This window comes from Plasmodium malariae, assembly GCF_900090045.1.
Source record: "Plasmodium malariae genome assembly, chromosome: 2".
Taxonomy (NCBI): Eukaryota; Apicomplexa; class Aconoidasida; order Haemosporida; family Plasmodiidae; genus Plasmodium; species Plasmodium malariae.
In genome coordinates, this window is record NC_041776.1 from 686683 (window position 1) to 705079 (window position 18397).

At 24.5% G+C, this 18397-nt stretch overlaps 6 protein-coding genes across 6 annotated transcripts; 4 read left to right on the top strand and 2 right to left on the bottom strand.

Moving 5' to 3' along the window:
- Window positions 1-363: 363 nt before the first annotated feature.
- Window positions 364-2886, bottom strand: NMD3 (60S ribosomal export protein NMD3, putative; the record flags this gene model as incomplete). The annotated part of the gene is made up of 1 exon (XM_029008720.1): window positions 364-2886. One exon carries the CDS (start codon window positions 2884-2886, stop codon window positions 364-366), a length of 2523 nt encoding a protein of 840 aa, XP_028860251.1.
- A 1588-nt stretch (window positions 2887-4474) lies between these two features.
- PmUG01_02024000 (ribosome biogenesis protein BRX1 homolog, putative) lies at window positions 4475-5680 on the top strand (the record flags this gene model as incomplete). Its single annotated transcript, XM_029008721.1, has 1 exon — window positions 4475-5680. One exon carries the CDS (start codon window positions 4475-4477, stop codon window positions 5678-5680), a length of 1206 nt encoding a protein of 401 aa, XP_028860252.1.
- Window positions 5681-6865: 1185 nt separating this feature from the next.
- On the top strand, window positions 6866-9368 carry PmUG01_02024100 (mRNA (N6-adenosine)-methyltransferase, putative; the record flags this gene model as incomplete). Its single annotated transcript, XM_029008722.1, is given in 2 exon segments — window positions 6866-8224; window positions 8238-9368. 2 exon segments carry the CDS (start codon window positions 6866-6868, stop codon window positions 9366-9368), a joined length of 2490 nt encoding a protein of 829 aa, XP_028860253.1.
- A 1122-nt stretch (window positions 9369-10490) lies between these two features.
- Window positions 10491-11691, top strand: PmUG01_02024200 (conserved Plasmodium protein, unknown function; the record flags this gene model as incomplete). The annotated part of the gene is made up of 5 exons (XM_029008723.1): window positions 10491-10656; window positions 10908-10974; window positions 11103-11217; window positions 11371-11474; window positions 11652-11691. The coding sequence occupies 5 exons, from the start codon at window positions 10491-10493 to the stop codon at window positions 11689-11691; spliced, it is 492 nt and encodes a 163-aa protein (XP_028860254.1).
- Window positions 11692-12003: 312 nt separating this feature from the next.
- PmUG01_02024300 (conserved Plasmodium protein, unknown function) lies at window positions 12004-14473 on the bottom strand (the record flags this gene model as incomplete). The annotated part of the gene is made up of 2 exons (XM_029008724.1): window positions 12004-13109; window positions 13348-14473. The coding sequence occupies 2 exons, from the start codon at window positions 14471-14473 to the stop codon at window positions 12004-12006; spliced, it is 2232 nt and encodes a 743-aa protein (XP_028860255.1).
- Window positions 14474-16306: 1833 nt separating this feature from the next.
- Window positions 16307-16600, top strand: PmUG01_02024400 (dynein light chain, putative; the record flags this gene model as incomplete). Its single annotated transcript, XM_029008725.1, has 1 exon — window positions 16307-16600. The coding sequence occupies one exon, from the start codon at window positions 16307-16309 to the stop codon at window positions 16598-16600; it is 294 nt and encodes a 97-aa protein (XP_028860256.1).
- Window positions 16601-18397: the final 1797 nt, after the last annotated feature.

An 18397-nucleotide genomic window follows, 5' to 3' on the forward strand; every position in this document is an offset into this window, starting at 1 on the left:
ATTTTTTAATTTACCACAAATAAATATCCAACATATGTATACATAAGCGTATATATGTTCATGTACATACATGCATTTTACGAGTTTTTAATGAAAGTATCCTTTATGTTAAACATAAAATTGGGTTAACAATCATGTGCAGGTATATACGTATGAAGGCGTAAATGTATGAAACTCAGTATGTGAAACTGCATTAAACAGGGTACACATCTGTATTTTATCATACATCAGTAAATGGATCAGTATGTATATATGTACACATATGTATGCACAGACACGCAGAAGCACACTAGTGGTGTTGGGGCGAAAAAACAAATTCGATAATACTACATTTTTGAACAAAGTAGGCCAGTAAAATCAAATTTAGGCTCCTTTGATTGTCATATTTTCTATGTCTCTACAATTGTTTAGAACAATTCTTTTAAAGACATCTTCTTCATTAATATTTTTTACGGTTTCAATATTGTTATATTGAACCTGTAATTCATTTTCAATTTTTTGTCGTTCTTTTGATTTTACTCTATCAATAATAATTATATTATAATTATCATTTTTTTCTAAATATAAACTTATTTCGTTATCGAATGTATGTTTTCTTAAGTCATATGCATTCACATAATCCCCTGGCTTTAAATGTTTTGCATTACAAGTTTTTGTTAGTATGGTGTTTCCATTGGACTCGTCATATAATTCGACATACGCATACACCAGTTTATCTAATTTTACTTTTCTTGAGGATGATTTACAGCTTTTTGTATCTGTAAGACTGTTTTTATCATCATCGTTAATAACATAGTCATCATCCGTAGAATATTCTTCTATATCTTGAGCGTTGGTAAAATTTTTTATTTTTCTTTTTAAATTATTTTTATTTTTTATATTATTTTTGTTTTTACCTTGTGCATTTGCAAATGAATTATTATCATCTAAAGCATTACTGTTATTGTTTAATTTATTATTGTTATCTTTATTTCCTACATAATTTTTCTTTTTGTTTTTAGAATATGGGTCACTGTCAATGTATTCTACATTGAGTATTAGAAATACCTTAGCGTCGGCTTTACTTAACAGAGGGAGGAAGGGATGCTTGTTGTATCTTTCTTGTGATATATGCGCATTATTTAAAAAACAAAAAGGATTAATTAAAATAATAAAAATAGAAACGTGCATACATAAGTAGAAAGAACTTTTAATTCCATATTTCATAGATAAATCTCTTGGAAAAAAAATTAAGTCAAATTTGCATATTGGACATATATCAATAGAAAAAGTGTATAAATAGTTATACGTATTATTACTTGCATCATGATTAATTAAATGTTTTGAGTTTTTATATTTTGACATTGTTTTACTTAAAATAAAATCACAAAATTTTAATGCATCATTTCTTGATAAAAAATGAAAATCTAACCCATCAGGATTTGAAACAATATTAATAATATTTTCATTCATATTACATTTCAATAATAGGCTTTCTAAAAATAGCAATGTTTTTTTATGTTCGACTTTTTGTCTTACTGATACACATGTATTGTATGTATATGGAGTATACTTTTTTTTACAATCATCACATTGAGTATATTTAATTACATAGTGTAAAATTAATTCTATTTCGCTAATAAAGTTATTGATCAACTCTTCCTGCACAGTTAAATGAATTTTTATTCTTTTGCTATGAGGTTCTGTGTATAAAAATTTGGCATCGAGTATTTTTAACTTTTTTAATTTATGGACTTTTTTTAAACATAAAGCTAATAATTCTTTACTTTCCAGCTCGCAATAAACCCATTTATTGTGTAAATATCTTCGACATTCACGACAATAGTATATTAAATAGGTATCTTTATTTATATTCATGCTATTACTTTCCACATTTTGTAATATACAATTGTTACACATTTTCGAAGCGTTTGTTTTAATTGTATCTCCACATAAAATACATGGAATTAGTCGTAAGTTGTCACTTTCTAAGGTATCTGTAAAATCTCTATTTTCGTAATTTTTTCCGTTACTGGGATTAGAAGCATTCATCATATGATCTCCATTATTATTACTATTATCGTTATTACTATTATTATGACTATGCTCACTTGTTTTTCTTCCATTCAAGTTACTTTGATCTTTTTTATTTTCATGAATTGTATTTAGAATATCCACAAAGGAGGAAGAAAGATAGTTATTTAGACTGTCATTATACGATTTTTCAAACCCGTCTTTTTTATTACCACCCCTATTTTCATTTAATGCTTCCTTTACTTTTCTTTCATTTAAATCATTCTTTACTTCTCTCTCATCTAATACATCCTTTACTTCGTCCTCATTTAAAATATCTTTTATTTCTTCCTCATATATATGAATATTTGTTCGACGATGGTCTTTTTCATTATCAGTAAATTCGCGCTTATCGTATTTTTCAATCTTCTCATTTTTTTCGTTCTTCTCATACCTCTCTTGCTTTTCGTAAATGAAGTCATTCGTATTATCTTTATAATCGAAATCCATATAACTCGCACAGCTTAAACTGTTATTTATGTTATCTTCTTGTTTCACTATATTATAACTGCTTATATTTTTACCATTATAATTATACTTCATTATATTATCATTGGTATTATCATAACATTTTTTACTAGCACAATCAGCTTTATTATTAAGGTTAATACCATTTTGTATATTAACCATACGATCTTCAGAACTATCATCAATGCTACTTCCTTCGTCCTTCTTTATATGGTTCTCCTCTTTATCTAGGAGAAAACTCACTTTCTTAACTTTCTTTTTCATGTTTGTTTCGTTTGAATTTTCGCTGATCGAAAATGATAGTGGTGATTCTACATTTTCCTTTTCTCCATTTTGATTTAGTTCTCCCTTTTTTACGTTATTCATTTTGTTGTCATAAATATAAAAAGATACATTTATACAAATATATATGTGTATATAAATATATATCCTTTATGTAACTATTATTCGTAAAAAAAAAAGAAAAAATAGGGAACACGTTATTAATATAAAACATACTCTAAATAATTATCAATATGCATGCTGTTCTATGCTAAAAGTTCGTTCCTGTGTACATATACATACATACATATATACACGCATAAATACCTACATATATGTATATATATTGAGATATTCAAAAAATAATCATATGAACGAGAAACTTACATTTCTTAAACATAAAATTTCCAAAATGTATTACCTTTATGCTCATAAATATTATTTTATAAAAGTAATCGTTGTTTTTTTGGTATTCTTCTTGCGTTAAGTTACACTTACTATATAAGAATTCGTTTTATTCTTTTTATTTTAATTATTATTTTTTTTTTTTTTTTTGTATTATTTTTCAAATGAGTTTATTAATTTAAAAATATGAGCGTTCTTCATTTTATTACGTATTATATAAATATATAAATATATATATATATATATATATATATATATATATATATATATATATACATAAGCTACTTTTTTTTAACAGTGATTTTCTCTACAGTTAAAATAATCACTCTGGTTCACGTAGTTGTAGCTAAATTTTAAAATATGAATTTTCTTTACTTTATGCATTGCTACAATTAATGCAAGTATATTATATGTCAATGATTTTTTTTTTTTTTTTTACTATATATCATTAACATAAATATATGCATTTATACATAAATATGCCGTATTATCATTACCCCACAAGCAAAATTCTTCGTAAATTGCTATTACATCAGCACTGTTATCATATACATAATATATAAATTTCATACCACATGACATTTTCCCGCCTTACTATTTTGCTAACAATGAGTAACTCCACGATTTACTCTTTAAACATTTTAATGGTTCTTATAACTTGTTAAAAGTTTCTGAATATTTATTGGTCATTTTGCCTATTTTTTCCTTTTTTTTTATAAAGCTTAAAAAATTTTTTTTAAATACATATACCATTTTGAGTATATATAAAATATATATTATCTGTTTAAAAAAACTTTGAAGAGTATTATTTCACATTACCTATATAGCGTATTTTGCTTCATTTAAAAAAAAAATAAAACGATATAAAACAAAATGAAGCAAAATAAAACAGATTTATTGAAAGTACTCATAATATGAGAATATATAAACAAATATAAAAGTACCTTTTAAGCATCTTTCTTGTTAATTATTTAATAGTAATTAATAAAGGAATATATTTACTGTTTCCGCAAAGATTTTATGATTTGTACAGTGTACGGAAAAATATTGTAACTGATGAATTTATTCGTATATTTATTTATTTTACACCTATTTACCTATTTAATCTACATTTCCAACGATTTACTCTACACCTTATTATCTATATTCCACATTTGTTTTGTTATTTATCCTACATTTGTTTATTTTTGATATAAATTAAAAAGATAAATCTATATGAATAGCTATTTGTAACATAATTACACTATTACACTTTACACTTAACAAACAAAATTGAGGAAAGCTCAAAATGAAAAAAGGAAAAGAAGATAATAAAAAAAAATTAGCAAGAGGTAAATTAGAAGATACTATAGATATAACACAAAATTTGGAACTAGAGTTAAATAAAAACAATGAAAAAACATGTGTGCTGTCGTCAGTTAATGCTAATAAAATTGTCAATAAAAAAAGGAAGGGAAATAAAAATTATCACCTTAAGGTGGTCACCAAAAAAAGAGCTTTAACTAAAGGGGAAGAAACAGGTGATGATAGTATTTACACAGAAACTGTTTCTTCTGTTGTTGAAAAAAGTCAGGCAGAAAAAGACAGCAAAAAGTTAAAAGTAGATAGAAAAGAGGACCTTAACACAGACATTCTTGACAGTAAGGATAAAGATTCTTTTAAAATAGATGAAGATCCTTATTTATTAAAAGAAGCAACGTATATAAGAAAAAACGAGTTATGGAAAAACAAACAAAGAGTTCTAATTGTGCGATCATCATTAAAAAAAAAGAATTGTAAGTCATTTATTGAAAATTTAAAATTATTATTACCACATCATAAGGTAGAGAGTAAATGGAACAAAAAGGCTACAAAAAGTGATTTAAGTGATATAAGTTATAGCAGAAATTGTAATAATATCATATTTTTTGACATAAAAAGAAAACGGTATTGTTTATGGATATGCAAAAATGTAACGGGTCCATCGTTATATTTTGAAATATTAGATTATATACCTTTACATAGTTTAATATTTTCAGGTAACTGTTTATTATATTCAAGACCCCTTTTAATTTTTAGTAAACATTTTGATGAATTAGAACATTTGAAATTAATAAAAGAAATGTTTATTCACGTCTTTGGAATACCAAATTATCATCCTTTGAGCAAACCATTTTATGATCACTGTTATAATTTTTTTTATACAAATAATTTAATTTATTTTCGGCATTATCAAATTTTACCATTAACCCTAGTAGATTCTAATAATATTAATAAACAAAAATTGGTAGAAATAGGACCCCAATTCACCTTACATATTATTAAAATATTTGAAGAATGTTTTAAAGGTAGAATTATTTTCGAAAATGTGAATTATAAAGATTACGTTACAGTTCAGCAGATGAAGATGCAAAAAAATATAAAAAAAAAAATAAAGCGTCTTGAAAAGAAAGAGAAAACGATTACAAGGTTAAAATCAATTCGTACTCCGATTAAAACAGATATAGACTTTTAGATAAACATGTATATAAATGTGATTTTTATCATTTCACCTTTGCGTCTATCTGCTTATGTGTATACTGTTACATGTATTACTGGAAACTTATTTTTGCTCTTGTGCATATATATATGTATAATTTCTTTCGCTCAAATGTAAGCAGTGAAAATGCATTTTACATTTTTATATTTTGGCCAAAGCAATTTTTTAAGTAACATAATATATTTTGTACTATGCATATATCTTTGTACATATTCACTGCGTACTTCTTTTCCTCTCTTATATTTTAAAAGAATATGCCCATAGAGGGAAACAACTGAGAAACATGCACAAACAGAATACATACCATTTAGGTGTATATGTATGTATATATTATTTATGTATTTACGTACGCGTGTATAACCAAATATATACAAACATCTCAAGAGAACTTAAAGATGTAAATCATATGTTATAGGTTTTGAAAATAATAAAGAATTTCAAAAAAAAAAAAAAAAAAAAAAATTATAATCGCAGTATATCTTCAAGTATGTAATAAAAAAAAAGCTAAGCTAAATACCTTTTTTTTTTTTTTCATTTTTAAAATAAAGAAATATTAATACATTAAAACATTAAAAACAATGAACTATTATAAAAATGAAAAGAAACTGTTATATCAGAAAGGATTTGCTCCTCCGAATGAGTTTGAAAGGTCTGGTTGAAATATACATTTTTCCATTTTTTCCTTTTTCTCCCTCATAAAAAAATTTTTTTTTTTTGTAAAATATAACTGATTTAAAAATACAAAAGCTACATAATTATTATATATATTTGTACATGCATATTTATCCATACTTATATGTGTAACTTTTTTTGAAAAATGTCCTTTTAAAATTTATTTCGCGCGAATAGTCATTCTGCATAAAAAAAAAAATGGCATTTTTTGTTTTTGTTATATTATCATTATGTTATAGTAAATATATAGTATATAAATAAAAAAAAAAAAAAAAAAAAAAAAAAATGAATGAATGAATGAATGAATAAGTGAATAAGTGAATAAAAGGAATAAAAATAATCCTTGGTACAATGTGACGAATAAAAAATTTAATTAGAAAAATACATTATTCAAAATTTTGCCCACTAATTACAATACGTATACCATTGTAAGACCAAAAGAGAATATATAAAAACAAGCGAATTGAAAAATTATTAAAAAGGAAAAAAATGTCGTTGGCAAGGGAAAAATATCTAAAAAGAAAAAGGGAATTGCTCGAAAACATAAACATAATTGATAATAATATTGGGGAAAAAAAAGAAGCAATTTTGGAAAAAGAAAAACGAGAAAAAATAAAAAATGAAGAGAATAATACGTATGAACGAAAACATGATGAAGCAAATAAATTTATGTCACAGAAAGACTCTAATAAATTAAAAGAAGATAGAAAAATAGAAAAAGAAGGAAAACGTGTCAAAAAAAGTGGTTACGATAACATTAATAATAACAGTAATAACAATTATAATAATAATGACAATTATAATAGTAATAATAATAATAAAAATAACAGTAGTAGCAGCTACAACCAGTTGAATTATAAAAAGGATTATTGGCACTATGACCAGTATGGGAACAGAGATGATCATGATGAACATATGAAAAGGGGGAAGAAGGATTTTGAAAAAATCTTAAGTAACAGTAAAAAGGATCGTAATAATAACAATGAAGAAGAAACGATTTCCACTAATTCCAACGTACCTGTACATGATTTGCCCAATATAAATAATCCTAATAAAAACGTTGGAAAAAACTATTCAAATATAAATAAAAATGCAAATAGTTCATCTTCTATTGGTTGCTCCATGGCTACCCAAGATATAGACCGAAATAAAAATAGTGATAGAAAAAAAAACAATTCTTGGGTGAATAATTCATCTACTACTAATAATAATAACATGTACGAAATTCTAACAGATTTAAACAATATAGATATATGTAATAGTGCAATTTTATTAATATATACATGCAAATTACTACTACATATGTGTGGTAAAGAAAATGAAAACCAAAATGTCACTAATACATCGTTAACTTCGGTAGAAATTCTACGAGAAATTAAAAACAGAAATCGGAAAAATGTAAAATTGTTGAAAATAAATATTTTGAATAACATATTGATATATTTGTCGTATAAAAATACCGTAAGAGGAGAAGACAAAACTATCATAAATAGTAATGAGTTAAATCAGGAAAAATTAGATAACACATTTGAAAAACATAAAGAAATTAAATTAGAAGATACTTGCATAGATATAGAAAATGTAGGTATTAATATAATAATAAAAGTTATTTATATAAAAAACATTAAACATTTATTACTTAGATATATACATCAATTTACTAATAATAATTACAAAAATGTTGGTGAAGCAACTAATTTAAGTAATGCAAAAAGTGGTGATAAGGTCAAAAATGAGGGGAAAAAAATGGTTGGTATAAGAACCCCAAATGAATATAAAAATAATAGTAACTTGATGGAAGGTGGCAATAATAATACATATAACTCCGTGCTTCAAGAAAATGAAAAAAAAAAAAAAAAAAGTAAATAATACAAATTGCTCTGGGGAATACGACACCAAATATAAAGAAGAGAACAGGAATAGTAATAATAATAATAGTAGTAATAACAAGATAAGTTATTTAGAAAATTTATTAAACGAACCAACAGCAAAGGAAAAAAAAATAAAACAAGAAAAGACTAGTATACTTTCCATTATTGAGGCGCCAACTGTAATTGAAGAAATGCGAATTAAGAAATTTCAAAAAAAAGATGATTCTGTAAAAATTATATGTCCATATTTGACGAAAAAAAATTGTCAAAAGCATAGTACAGAATGTAACAAAGTACACTTTAAGAAAATTATATCTGAGCATACAGACGTATCACTAGGCGATTGCTCATATTTAGATACTTGTAGACATATAGAAACATGTAAGTTCGTTCATTATGCAGTCGATAAAGACGATCAAGTAGTTAGAAATCAAGAAAATGTAAATGAAAATAAAGTGGATATATATAACGTAAATGATAATACGTATGGACCCCAGTGGATAAGATGTGACTTAAGAAATTTTGATTTGAGTATATTTAATCAGTATGTTAGTGTTGTAATGGCAGATCCACCTTGGGATATACATATGGATTTGCCTTATGGTACCATGACAGATAATGAAATGAAGCGATTACCGGTACAGTTAATACAAGATGAAGGTATGATCTTCTTATGGGTAACAGGAAGAGCTATGGAACTAGCACGAGAATGTTTACAAATATGGGGATATACAAGAGTAGAAGAAATTTTGTGGGTTAAAACAAACCATTTACAACGAATTATAAGAACAGGTAGAACAGGCCACTGGTTGAATCACTCAAAAGAACATTGTTTAGTTGGTATTAAAGGACATCCAGTTATTAATAGAAATATTGATTGTAATGTTATTGTATCAGAGGTAAGAGAAACGTCGAGGAAACCAGATGAAATATATTCATTGATAGAAAGATTATGTCCTCAAAATTTAAAAATCGAACTTTTTGGAAGACCTCATAATGTTAGAAATAACTGGATTACTTTAGGAAATCAATTAAATGGTGTTGTTTTACATCATCCGCAGATAAAGGAACGGTATAACAAAATCGCATCACAATTTAATATGCCCTTATGCGAGGATTAATTTTTTTTTTTTTTTTTGTTATGAGCATAATAAAGGGGAGCATACAAATTGGAACTTTTAAAAATTAGAAAAATTATGAAAGTTCAAAATTTATTACAAAAGAATACTGCAACGATATAAGTTACAGTTATTGTTAAAAAAGAAAAAATCGTAATTAAAAAGGAAGTATAATTTTTAATATAGGAATATAGGTTGTTTTTCCATTTCATTTTTTTTCACCATTCCGCTATTTTATGTTAGTTAAATTGCTGCCTTTGCTTAGCATGTTTAGGCTTATATACCTACCATATGTACAAGTATGTATGTACACTGTTTGTTTTCTTTTTTTTGTGTAATTATACTTTTTATATCATCTTATAATAGTATTATTCTACGATTTTAATGATTGTTATTAAATTTGTTATCATTTTTTTTTTTTTAAATGTGAAACTTAATAATATTTGTAATTAAAATATGTGAATATTTTATGTATAAATATATTTATAAACATATGTGCAAAAAATTATTTTCCCTATTTTTAAGTTAAACTTATTGGAATGATCTTATTTTAAGCTTTTAATTTTTAAAATCATAAAATGGAAATGTCATGAAAATATATTGAGAGAAATCACAACGAAAAATAAGTTATTGTATTTTTGGTACTCATTTTTTTATACGCCGAAAGATTATTGCTCAACGTTATCCTTTTGTGACTGTAAAAATTTGATATATAAAAAAATTTAAAATTGTTAACAGTATTTTTAACTTTTTTAAGTTATTATATGAAAGATCTATAATTCACACAATCAATTTTTATAGCCGATGCATAATAAGCATGTTCACATGTGTATGGAGAGAAAATGTTAATTTTTATTAATTTTTAAGTATAAGCTTTGTGCTTATTTTGTTATATATCATATTACGAATTAAATGTTCCTATGCCAGGATATATCAGTATATAGCAGCTTATTATCAAAAAAAAATTACAAGCAAAATTGGAATAATTTTTTTAGAGGTTTCGTAAAAAAAATATTGCATACATATACGAATACATACCCTTGTACACACATACATGCATTAAGTATATAGAATTTTCTTAAAAATATTTTCCATGTAAATATTTAACGATTATGTAAAAATAAAATGAGAAAAATATGGACCCCAATAAGAAGACCAGAAGATCAAAAAGAAATAAAGAATAATTATGATGATGAGAAAAAAGAAAATTTTGAAAAGTCGTTACCAAAAGATTTTATAGAAAATAACAGGAACAATAGAATTCCATACTTTGAAATAAAGGAATCTACACGTACGTAAATATTATGACATAAGTTTCTGTAAACGTGTATAAGATGAAGAGCATTGTGATGTATGAAAAATGTTCACAAAGTATTGATGTATATATATATATATATATATTTTTTTTTTTTTTTGTATATTTTTATGTATATATGAATATATATATATTTAAGCGTATATATATAAGCTTACATGTTTATGTACTTATTTTGCACATGGATGCAACACTATTATATTCTCGTTACATATGAAAATTTCTAGTGGTGGAACAAAAGGAAAAGAAAGAAGTTCAAAAAATATTAGCCTTAGAATTAAGAGATAAATGCAGGTAAAACATAAATAAGTGAATCAAAAGAGGAATTCAATTAAATTGTTAAGAGGGGACAGTACACGTATGAATTTATATACACTTGTGTATATATATGTTAATATGTCTTACTGCACTTTTTTCGTTAGGGCAGAAATTGATGAATATGTGGAATGTTCTGTAGGAAGACTATGGACAATCTTAAAGTGCAAGGATTTAATGATTAAAATGAGAAAATGCTTAGAAAAATACGAAAACCTTGAAGTATATAAATAAAAGAAGAAGAATATGAAATATTACCAAATTCATATATAGCATTTCATAACGCGCACACAGAAGCGCACAAATGTGTGTATGTATACATATATATATATATATATATATATATATATGCGCATATTTATGTTTTCCTTTAAGTATGTGAAATTTAGGGAAAATCAAATAATTGAAGAAAGAAAGAAGAATGGAACTAGCCTATACAGATCTAATGAGAGAGCAAGATATAACAGATTTATATATACGTAATACTTAACAAAATGAATGTAGAAAAGTATAATAGATCTATGCTTTCATGTGCCCTGAATATAATTGTATAAAATGATTAATTAGATTTACTTTTTACAAAGTTACTTTTATTTTATTTTATTTTATTTTTTTATTTTTTTTGTTTTTATAAATTTCTTCATGTTCCTTTCCAGAGATAATGAGAGAGGATGGATTCCAGAAAAGAGGTATTGAAGACATTTCGGAGGAGGTACTTTATGCAAGGATTTATTAAGGAGTATCCGAATGAATTGCATATGAAATTTTATGTACACATGTGCATATATACATATGTACATAAGCACGCAGTTGTATTTGTTTGCAAATTTTTGCATTAAATTTTGATAGGGAGAGATGACACATAACGTAGTCACAAATTTATAAAAAAAAAAAAAAAAAAAAGGTAAAATATGTACACATGTACATAAGAACTCATATTAGTACACAAACTCGATGTAAAGGTTTTAACAATTGGGTGCACTTGTTTAAGAAAAAAGAAAAAATGGTTCAATAGATAATTTTATATTTCTCATTTTTCTTGTCGAATGTATCAATGTGTTGGAAGATGTTTAAATATCTCATATCATGATAATTATAATCAACATTAAAAGTGTTAAATTTCAAGAAGGAGGGAATAGTTTTAAAGTAAACGCATACATTGTGATGAGAAGAAAGTAAATGTGTTAATCTACACTGTTCTGAACAATACGTAGCAATATAACAACCATGACAATACTCAAAATTATTTTGATTATACTCAAATGAATGTATGTTGGTGAATTTATTGCACACAGAATTCCAGCAATAAATACCGTAATTTATATTTTTCAAAAAGTAAAATTCTCCTAAAGAATTTTCTTGTTTTAAATTATTAAAATAATACCTATTAATCAAAGTTAATTCTTGCAACATGATATTATCGTTTATCGTTTGTTTTCTTTGTAAAGCACAGTCAATGAAATGGTTAATTTTTACAGCAATTACATAAACTTGTTTCCATGTCTTTTCATCTATTAATAACCCTTTATTATAGTATATATTTTTAATAGTATTTGTTGCATTTAAGATGATTTCACAATATTTTTTTTTTATATATATAGAACTTAATTTGTATAAACATAACAAATCAGCTATAAATAGTAAAATATCTCTACCAATTAATATATTCATATCGCCATAGAAAATTTCGTCAAACATATAAAATAATTTTATTTTATTTTCATTTATTTTTTCGATGCATTTTTTATTTGGTATTCCATATAAAAATTCTGTTATCATAAGAAAAAAAGAGTTAATAAAATTTAAGTACTTTTGATTTACTGTAACTTTTTCAATATTCTCTTTTTTTAAGGAAGAAATGACTATATTAAAAAAAGGAGACTCCAAAAAATTATTAGCTATTTGTTCTATGTCTATATTTATAAATTCCTTAAAAAAGGGAAATAGACTTCTAATTATATCTATATTGTAATTTAAACTCGATATAACTACTTCATTGTATATATTATTATAATTATTTTCTAATATCATGTTAATTCGAATCTCAATGTATTTGTACACATGTAACCTCATTAGAAGTCTGTAAATGCTTGGAACTCCGCAGAATAATATGCCTGGGTGTGTGAGGTAAATGAAGCATAATTACAGTAGGGGAAAGTGGAACATTAAAAAAAAAAAAAAGAAAAAAGAAAAAATAAGAAAATATTAGCTAGTGAAAAAGAAAAAACATAATTTTAGCTAACAAGTAAAAAAAATTTTAGCTGATAAAAATGTGCGTAATTGTTTACAAAAGAATGATAAAAGTAGCACCTCCCAAATAGGCAGCAAAATAAATGGATCAAATTTTTTTACCTGTGAAAATATAATGGGAAAACTTGTAAAATTTTCCGTTATTCCTAGAAAATGTGTACTGATCAAGAACTGCGGCATCATTCTCATAATTCATTAAATAAGAATAAAATGAATTATGTGTAGAATTAAAATTTTCTATAATTAGGGGAATCCATATATTATGAACAAGCTGTATCCAGAATTTTCCATTATCTATGTGCAAATTTAACATATTATTTATAAAATATTCATTTTTTATAATATTTTCTAAATTAGTTTTTAAATACATATTTGAAATGTCGTTTTCATTTATATAAAATTTTCCTTTGTTCATATATACTTTTTTAACATATTTTCGAATTTTTCTTAATCCTGCAATGTCTTCGTATGGATACACATAATGATATTTATTAATAAATAGTTTCAAATATTTATACTTATCTAGTCTTTCATCGAAATCTGGAGTTGTAATTACATTTAAAATGTCGATTACTTCACGTATATCAACTGAATCACAGTTAAAATTTAATCCTTGAACAATTTTCTTACATTTTTCTTGAACTAATCGTAAAGCAACTTTTTCTGAATCCTTATCACCAAAAATATCATAATCGTTATATTCAAGAAAATCTAAATCGTGCTTTAATTTTATTATATCCGTATCTACCTCTTCTGGTCGAAATTTATGTATATCGTGATTTTGTACTTTGTAAAATTTTAAATTATCATATATTTTATTGCATTCCCTTTGTATTTTTTTCAAATGGAAACAATCATTGTCTATATTTTTCTTTGAAAAAATTAGAACATCGTTATGGTTATTTATGCTAAATGGATATGCACCTTTGTCAACACATGTCCCCACTGCTGTATTTGGAGGAACATTCGGATCCTCGTCATTTGATACTACCTTATGTCCTTCCTTATATGATACTATATTATCATCCAGTTTACACGGCCTGTAATCTGTGCAAACATCATTTTTGCCACTCAGAAAAGAGCTAATTAGCACATTTAAACATTTTATTTTTTGTTTTCTTTTATGGCCTTCAGTTGTGTTACGATTTTTGTATATCTGAAATAAATCTTCCTCCTTTGTACTGAAAATTGCTGTTGTTTCATTTTTTTCATTTTGTATATTAGCCATAATTAATTTCTATTTATATTTTTCTACATTAGAGATTTTTTATGTTACAGAAATGCACACTTATTCACTTCTCATTTTTTTAGGTAAAAAGTGTATTTTGATATAAAAATGTTTCGCTAAATAAAAAAAGAAAAAGAGAAAAAAAACAGTTACACTTCTTTTCACTACAATAACAAGAATATAAAAAGAAAAAAGAATATATGTATTTATGCGTTTTTGTACAATTTACAGCATACGTACTAGTGCACACAAATACACAAATACGCACACACACACGCGCACAACGAGGAAAAAATACAATTCGAATTATTTTTTTCAGAAAAAAATAATAATAAAAAAAGGACACATAAGCATAATTATACTCATATAACTTTTAATTTTTTTTGCCATGTGTATTATACTTTTAAAAATACAGAACATTCCGTCTTTTTCATTTTATGTATTCACTTATTTACTCTATTATTTCTTTTAAGGTATAAAAAAAAGGTATAGAAAAAAAAAAAAAAAAAAAATTCATATCTACAGAAGGCAATATAATAAGAAGAAATGCTACTATTCAATACGTAAATGAAATAAAACTTTCTTTCCTTACATAAAAGTTGCAAATAAAAATTTTTATACGAAGATATTTATTAATTCATATAAACTAAAGGTGTGCAACAAAAGATTTATACCTTTACAAAAATTTTATAGAAATTCTATTATTTGTTAGGAGGAAATATATATATTTTAATTTTTACATAATTTTGATACAATTAGTGAAAAAATCGTTTTATAAACGCAATATGGTCAAAGGTAAAAACATCAAATTCGTCATTTGTGTATTCTAAGAAAAGTTATTTCATTTTTTTGGAGTGTAAAAATCAATCCTTTTAGTAGAATGTTAATTGCTATTTTGTATTTCCAACAAAGGTTCGTGTAATATTAATGGGTGTTGAAGAGATGTAATAAATTTTTTATTTTTTTTTTCTAAAGGTAGTAATATTGGAATTCTTAGCTTTTTAGCTGTTAATAAATTCCAAAAATAAATATTTTTTCGTATAAATATATATTTTTAAAATGATTTATTACGTTTCAAGGTATTATCCTATTGTTCCAGTCATTCTATTTAAGGGTGAGAATTTACGAGAACTTTGAATTTTTCCATTTTTTCCATGTAAGGAACTTAAAATGGACAAAATGGTCAATATTTTGAAAATATTGAAAAGGTTAATACCATTAAATGGTATTTTGCAATACAAATAAGGTATATTTTTCAAAATATTAAAAACTTTCTTTTTGTTTTACCCGCATATTTGGAATATCAAAAAAATGGCTTACTTTAAAGGAAACACGAGCAGTATTTTATTATATATATATAAATTTTTTTTTTTTTTCTCTTAATTTATGTGAAAATATTATTCTTTTTTTTTTCTATATAGTTGCGGAAAATATTTTTCTCGACATTCATTTACGTGTAAAATTTTTCATTAGAATATTAAAATTGACTGCTTATATCTTTTTACATAAATGGATGTATATTTACGTGGGAATGTGTCTTTATGTAGATTCATGGATGTTAAGTTTATGTACAAAAATGAAAAAAAAGTTAAAGCTTTTAAGTACCCTTTAACTCATGTTTTTCATTTTTCAAGTATAAAATTATTTTTATTTTGATTATTCCTTTTTATTATTGCTTCATGTTTTTTGCTTTATTTATTTTATTTTATTTATTATTATTTTTTTTTTTTTTGATGGATAAGGAACATAAGATATGTGCATATATATAAACATAAATTTATAAAAGTACAAAACAAGTTTATATTTATATAGGTACACATACATTGGGAAAACATGGAGGAACCCAAATGTGATATATTATATGAGCACATGAACTATGAAAAAAAAATGAAACTAATAAATGTAGCAAAGGAAATATACAATAACATAAATAATAATAAAATTAATTCTTGGAGAGGTGCATCAATAGCCTTACGAGATAAAATAAAAGAAACTTTGGATTTTAATGAAAAAGGATGGCATATAATTGTTGGATATAAGTTTGGATTTTTTTGTACCCATGAAATATTTAATGCTTTACATTTTAAATTAGATCATGTCGAGTTTTTAATTTTCAAGCATGGTTAAATAATTGGAAGCAAACGTGCAAGCGTGTATATTCGTGCGTGCATACGCATGCAATAATATCACTATATATGTGTAAATTTTAGTATCCTTAAAAATTGTGACATGCATTTACGATCTTATTCAACATAATTTTATAAACGAGTACTTTTTTTTTAGATTTTATGAAGCTTAAAATTTTTGTTCTTCCTTATATTTGTGTAAAATTTTTAGTATTCGAACATTAGAAATGATGGAAACTTAATTCTTTTCATTGATCATTTAGACATATGTGTATATTTATAATTAAAAACTAAATCAACCAAAGGAACATTTTGGAAAAGGATCTTATAAGAACAAACCCCAAATCAGAAAGAGCACTATATTTTGATATTACCCATTGCAAGGATAACGTTACATTATTCTTTCCCATTATAAATAGGTAAGAAGATTTGTCAGTTTTTTCCTTTTTCTTTTTTTTCTTTTTATCACGTTCCTCTATATTGCAAAGAAGTTAATCTAAATGATTAAAAAAAAAAAAAATTGAATTAAATTAAATTTAAATACATTTATAAATTATTCTTTAAGAAAACTTCTTACACTGTAGTAAATTTTCTTTACGTAAGATCTCTTGATACTAGTTAAAAAAGTACCGTAAAATAAAATGTACATGTCACATAAGCACTTGCACATATGTATATATATATATATATGTACATACATGCTAGCTCTTTTTAAGGAAGCAATGTTCCATCAAAATTAAGAAATAAAAAAAAGTACATACACGCATAAAATGTACTACATATATAGGGAACGGGAAAATATTAAAAAGCGTCATAATTTAATGTGCATGGACACATGTAAATGCTTGTTCAAGATCAGTTCTGATATTTATTCAGTTAAATTTTTTTTTCAGTGTTTTTGTGTAAAGTGTACTAATATCAGCGAAAAAAAAAATATATAGGAAAGAAAGGGTTATCTTTATTTTTTCTTGTATATTCTTGCACTTTTTTTTTTTTTTTTTTTTTTTTATAAGCCGAAATCGTTGCACACGTTAAAAAAAAAAAAAAAAAGACTTATTTTCTTATATTTTGTTTTTTTATTGCTTTTGTATGTCATTACTTTTATAATATATTTTTTTTTTTTTTATATATGTGTATTCCTTATATTTGTTCCTAAATGTACAAAGAAAAACAATAAAAAAGAGTTACACATGTATATATATTTATTTATTTACAATAATAAAGGAATTAAGGACCTTTTTAAATGTATATTTTTAGAATGCGATAATGAGCTCCATAAGTCACTGGTAATATTTCCCTATAGATATTATCATGTTTATGTAAATGGACTTAGTTTGGTATAATGTGAGATGTAATTATTTGCGTATGAATGTTTGGTTGTAGTTATATAAAAAATGAAAAAAAGAAAATAAGAAAGAACTTAAAAAAAAAAAGACCTAAAAATAAATACAGGAGAAAATATAGTTCATACACAACTTATTATCAAGTTTTTTCCTCTTATACTTTTATTATATTTATCACTGAAGAGATTAAAAAATAGAAAGAGAGGAAGAACTGAAAGCAGCATTTCTTCGTATTTACATTCTGTTAAATAAGCTTGTAAAGGGATATATATATATTTTATTTTTTTAATTTTTTTTGGGTTTATAGTTTGTTTTAGAGGTTTCAAACATGCAAATGTGTATTTATATATATATATTTATTTATTCATTTATGCTACATCCTTTTGGAGGTTTGTTTTACCTCATTTTCCCCTTCATGTTAGATCTGCATACAAATATATTTTTTCGTTAATAAT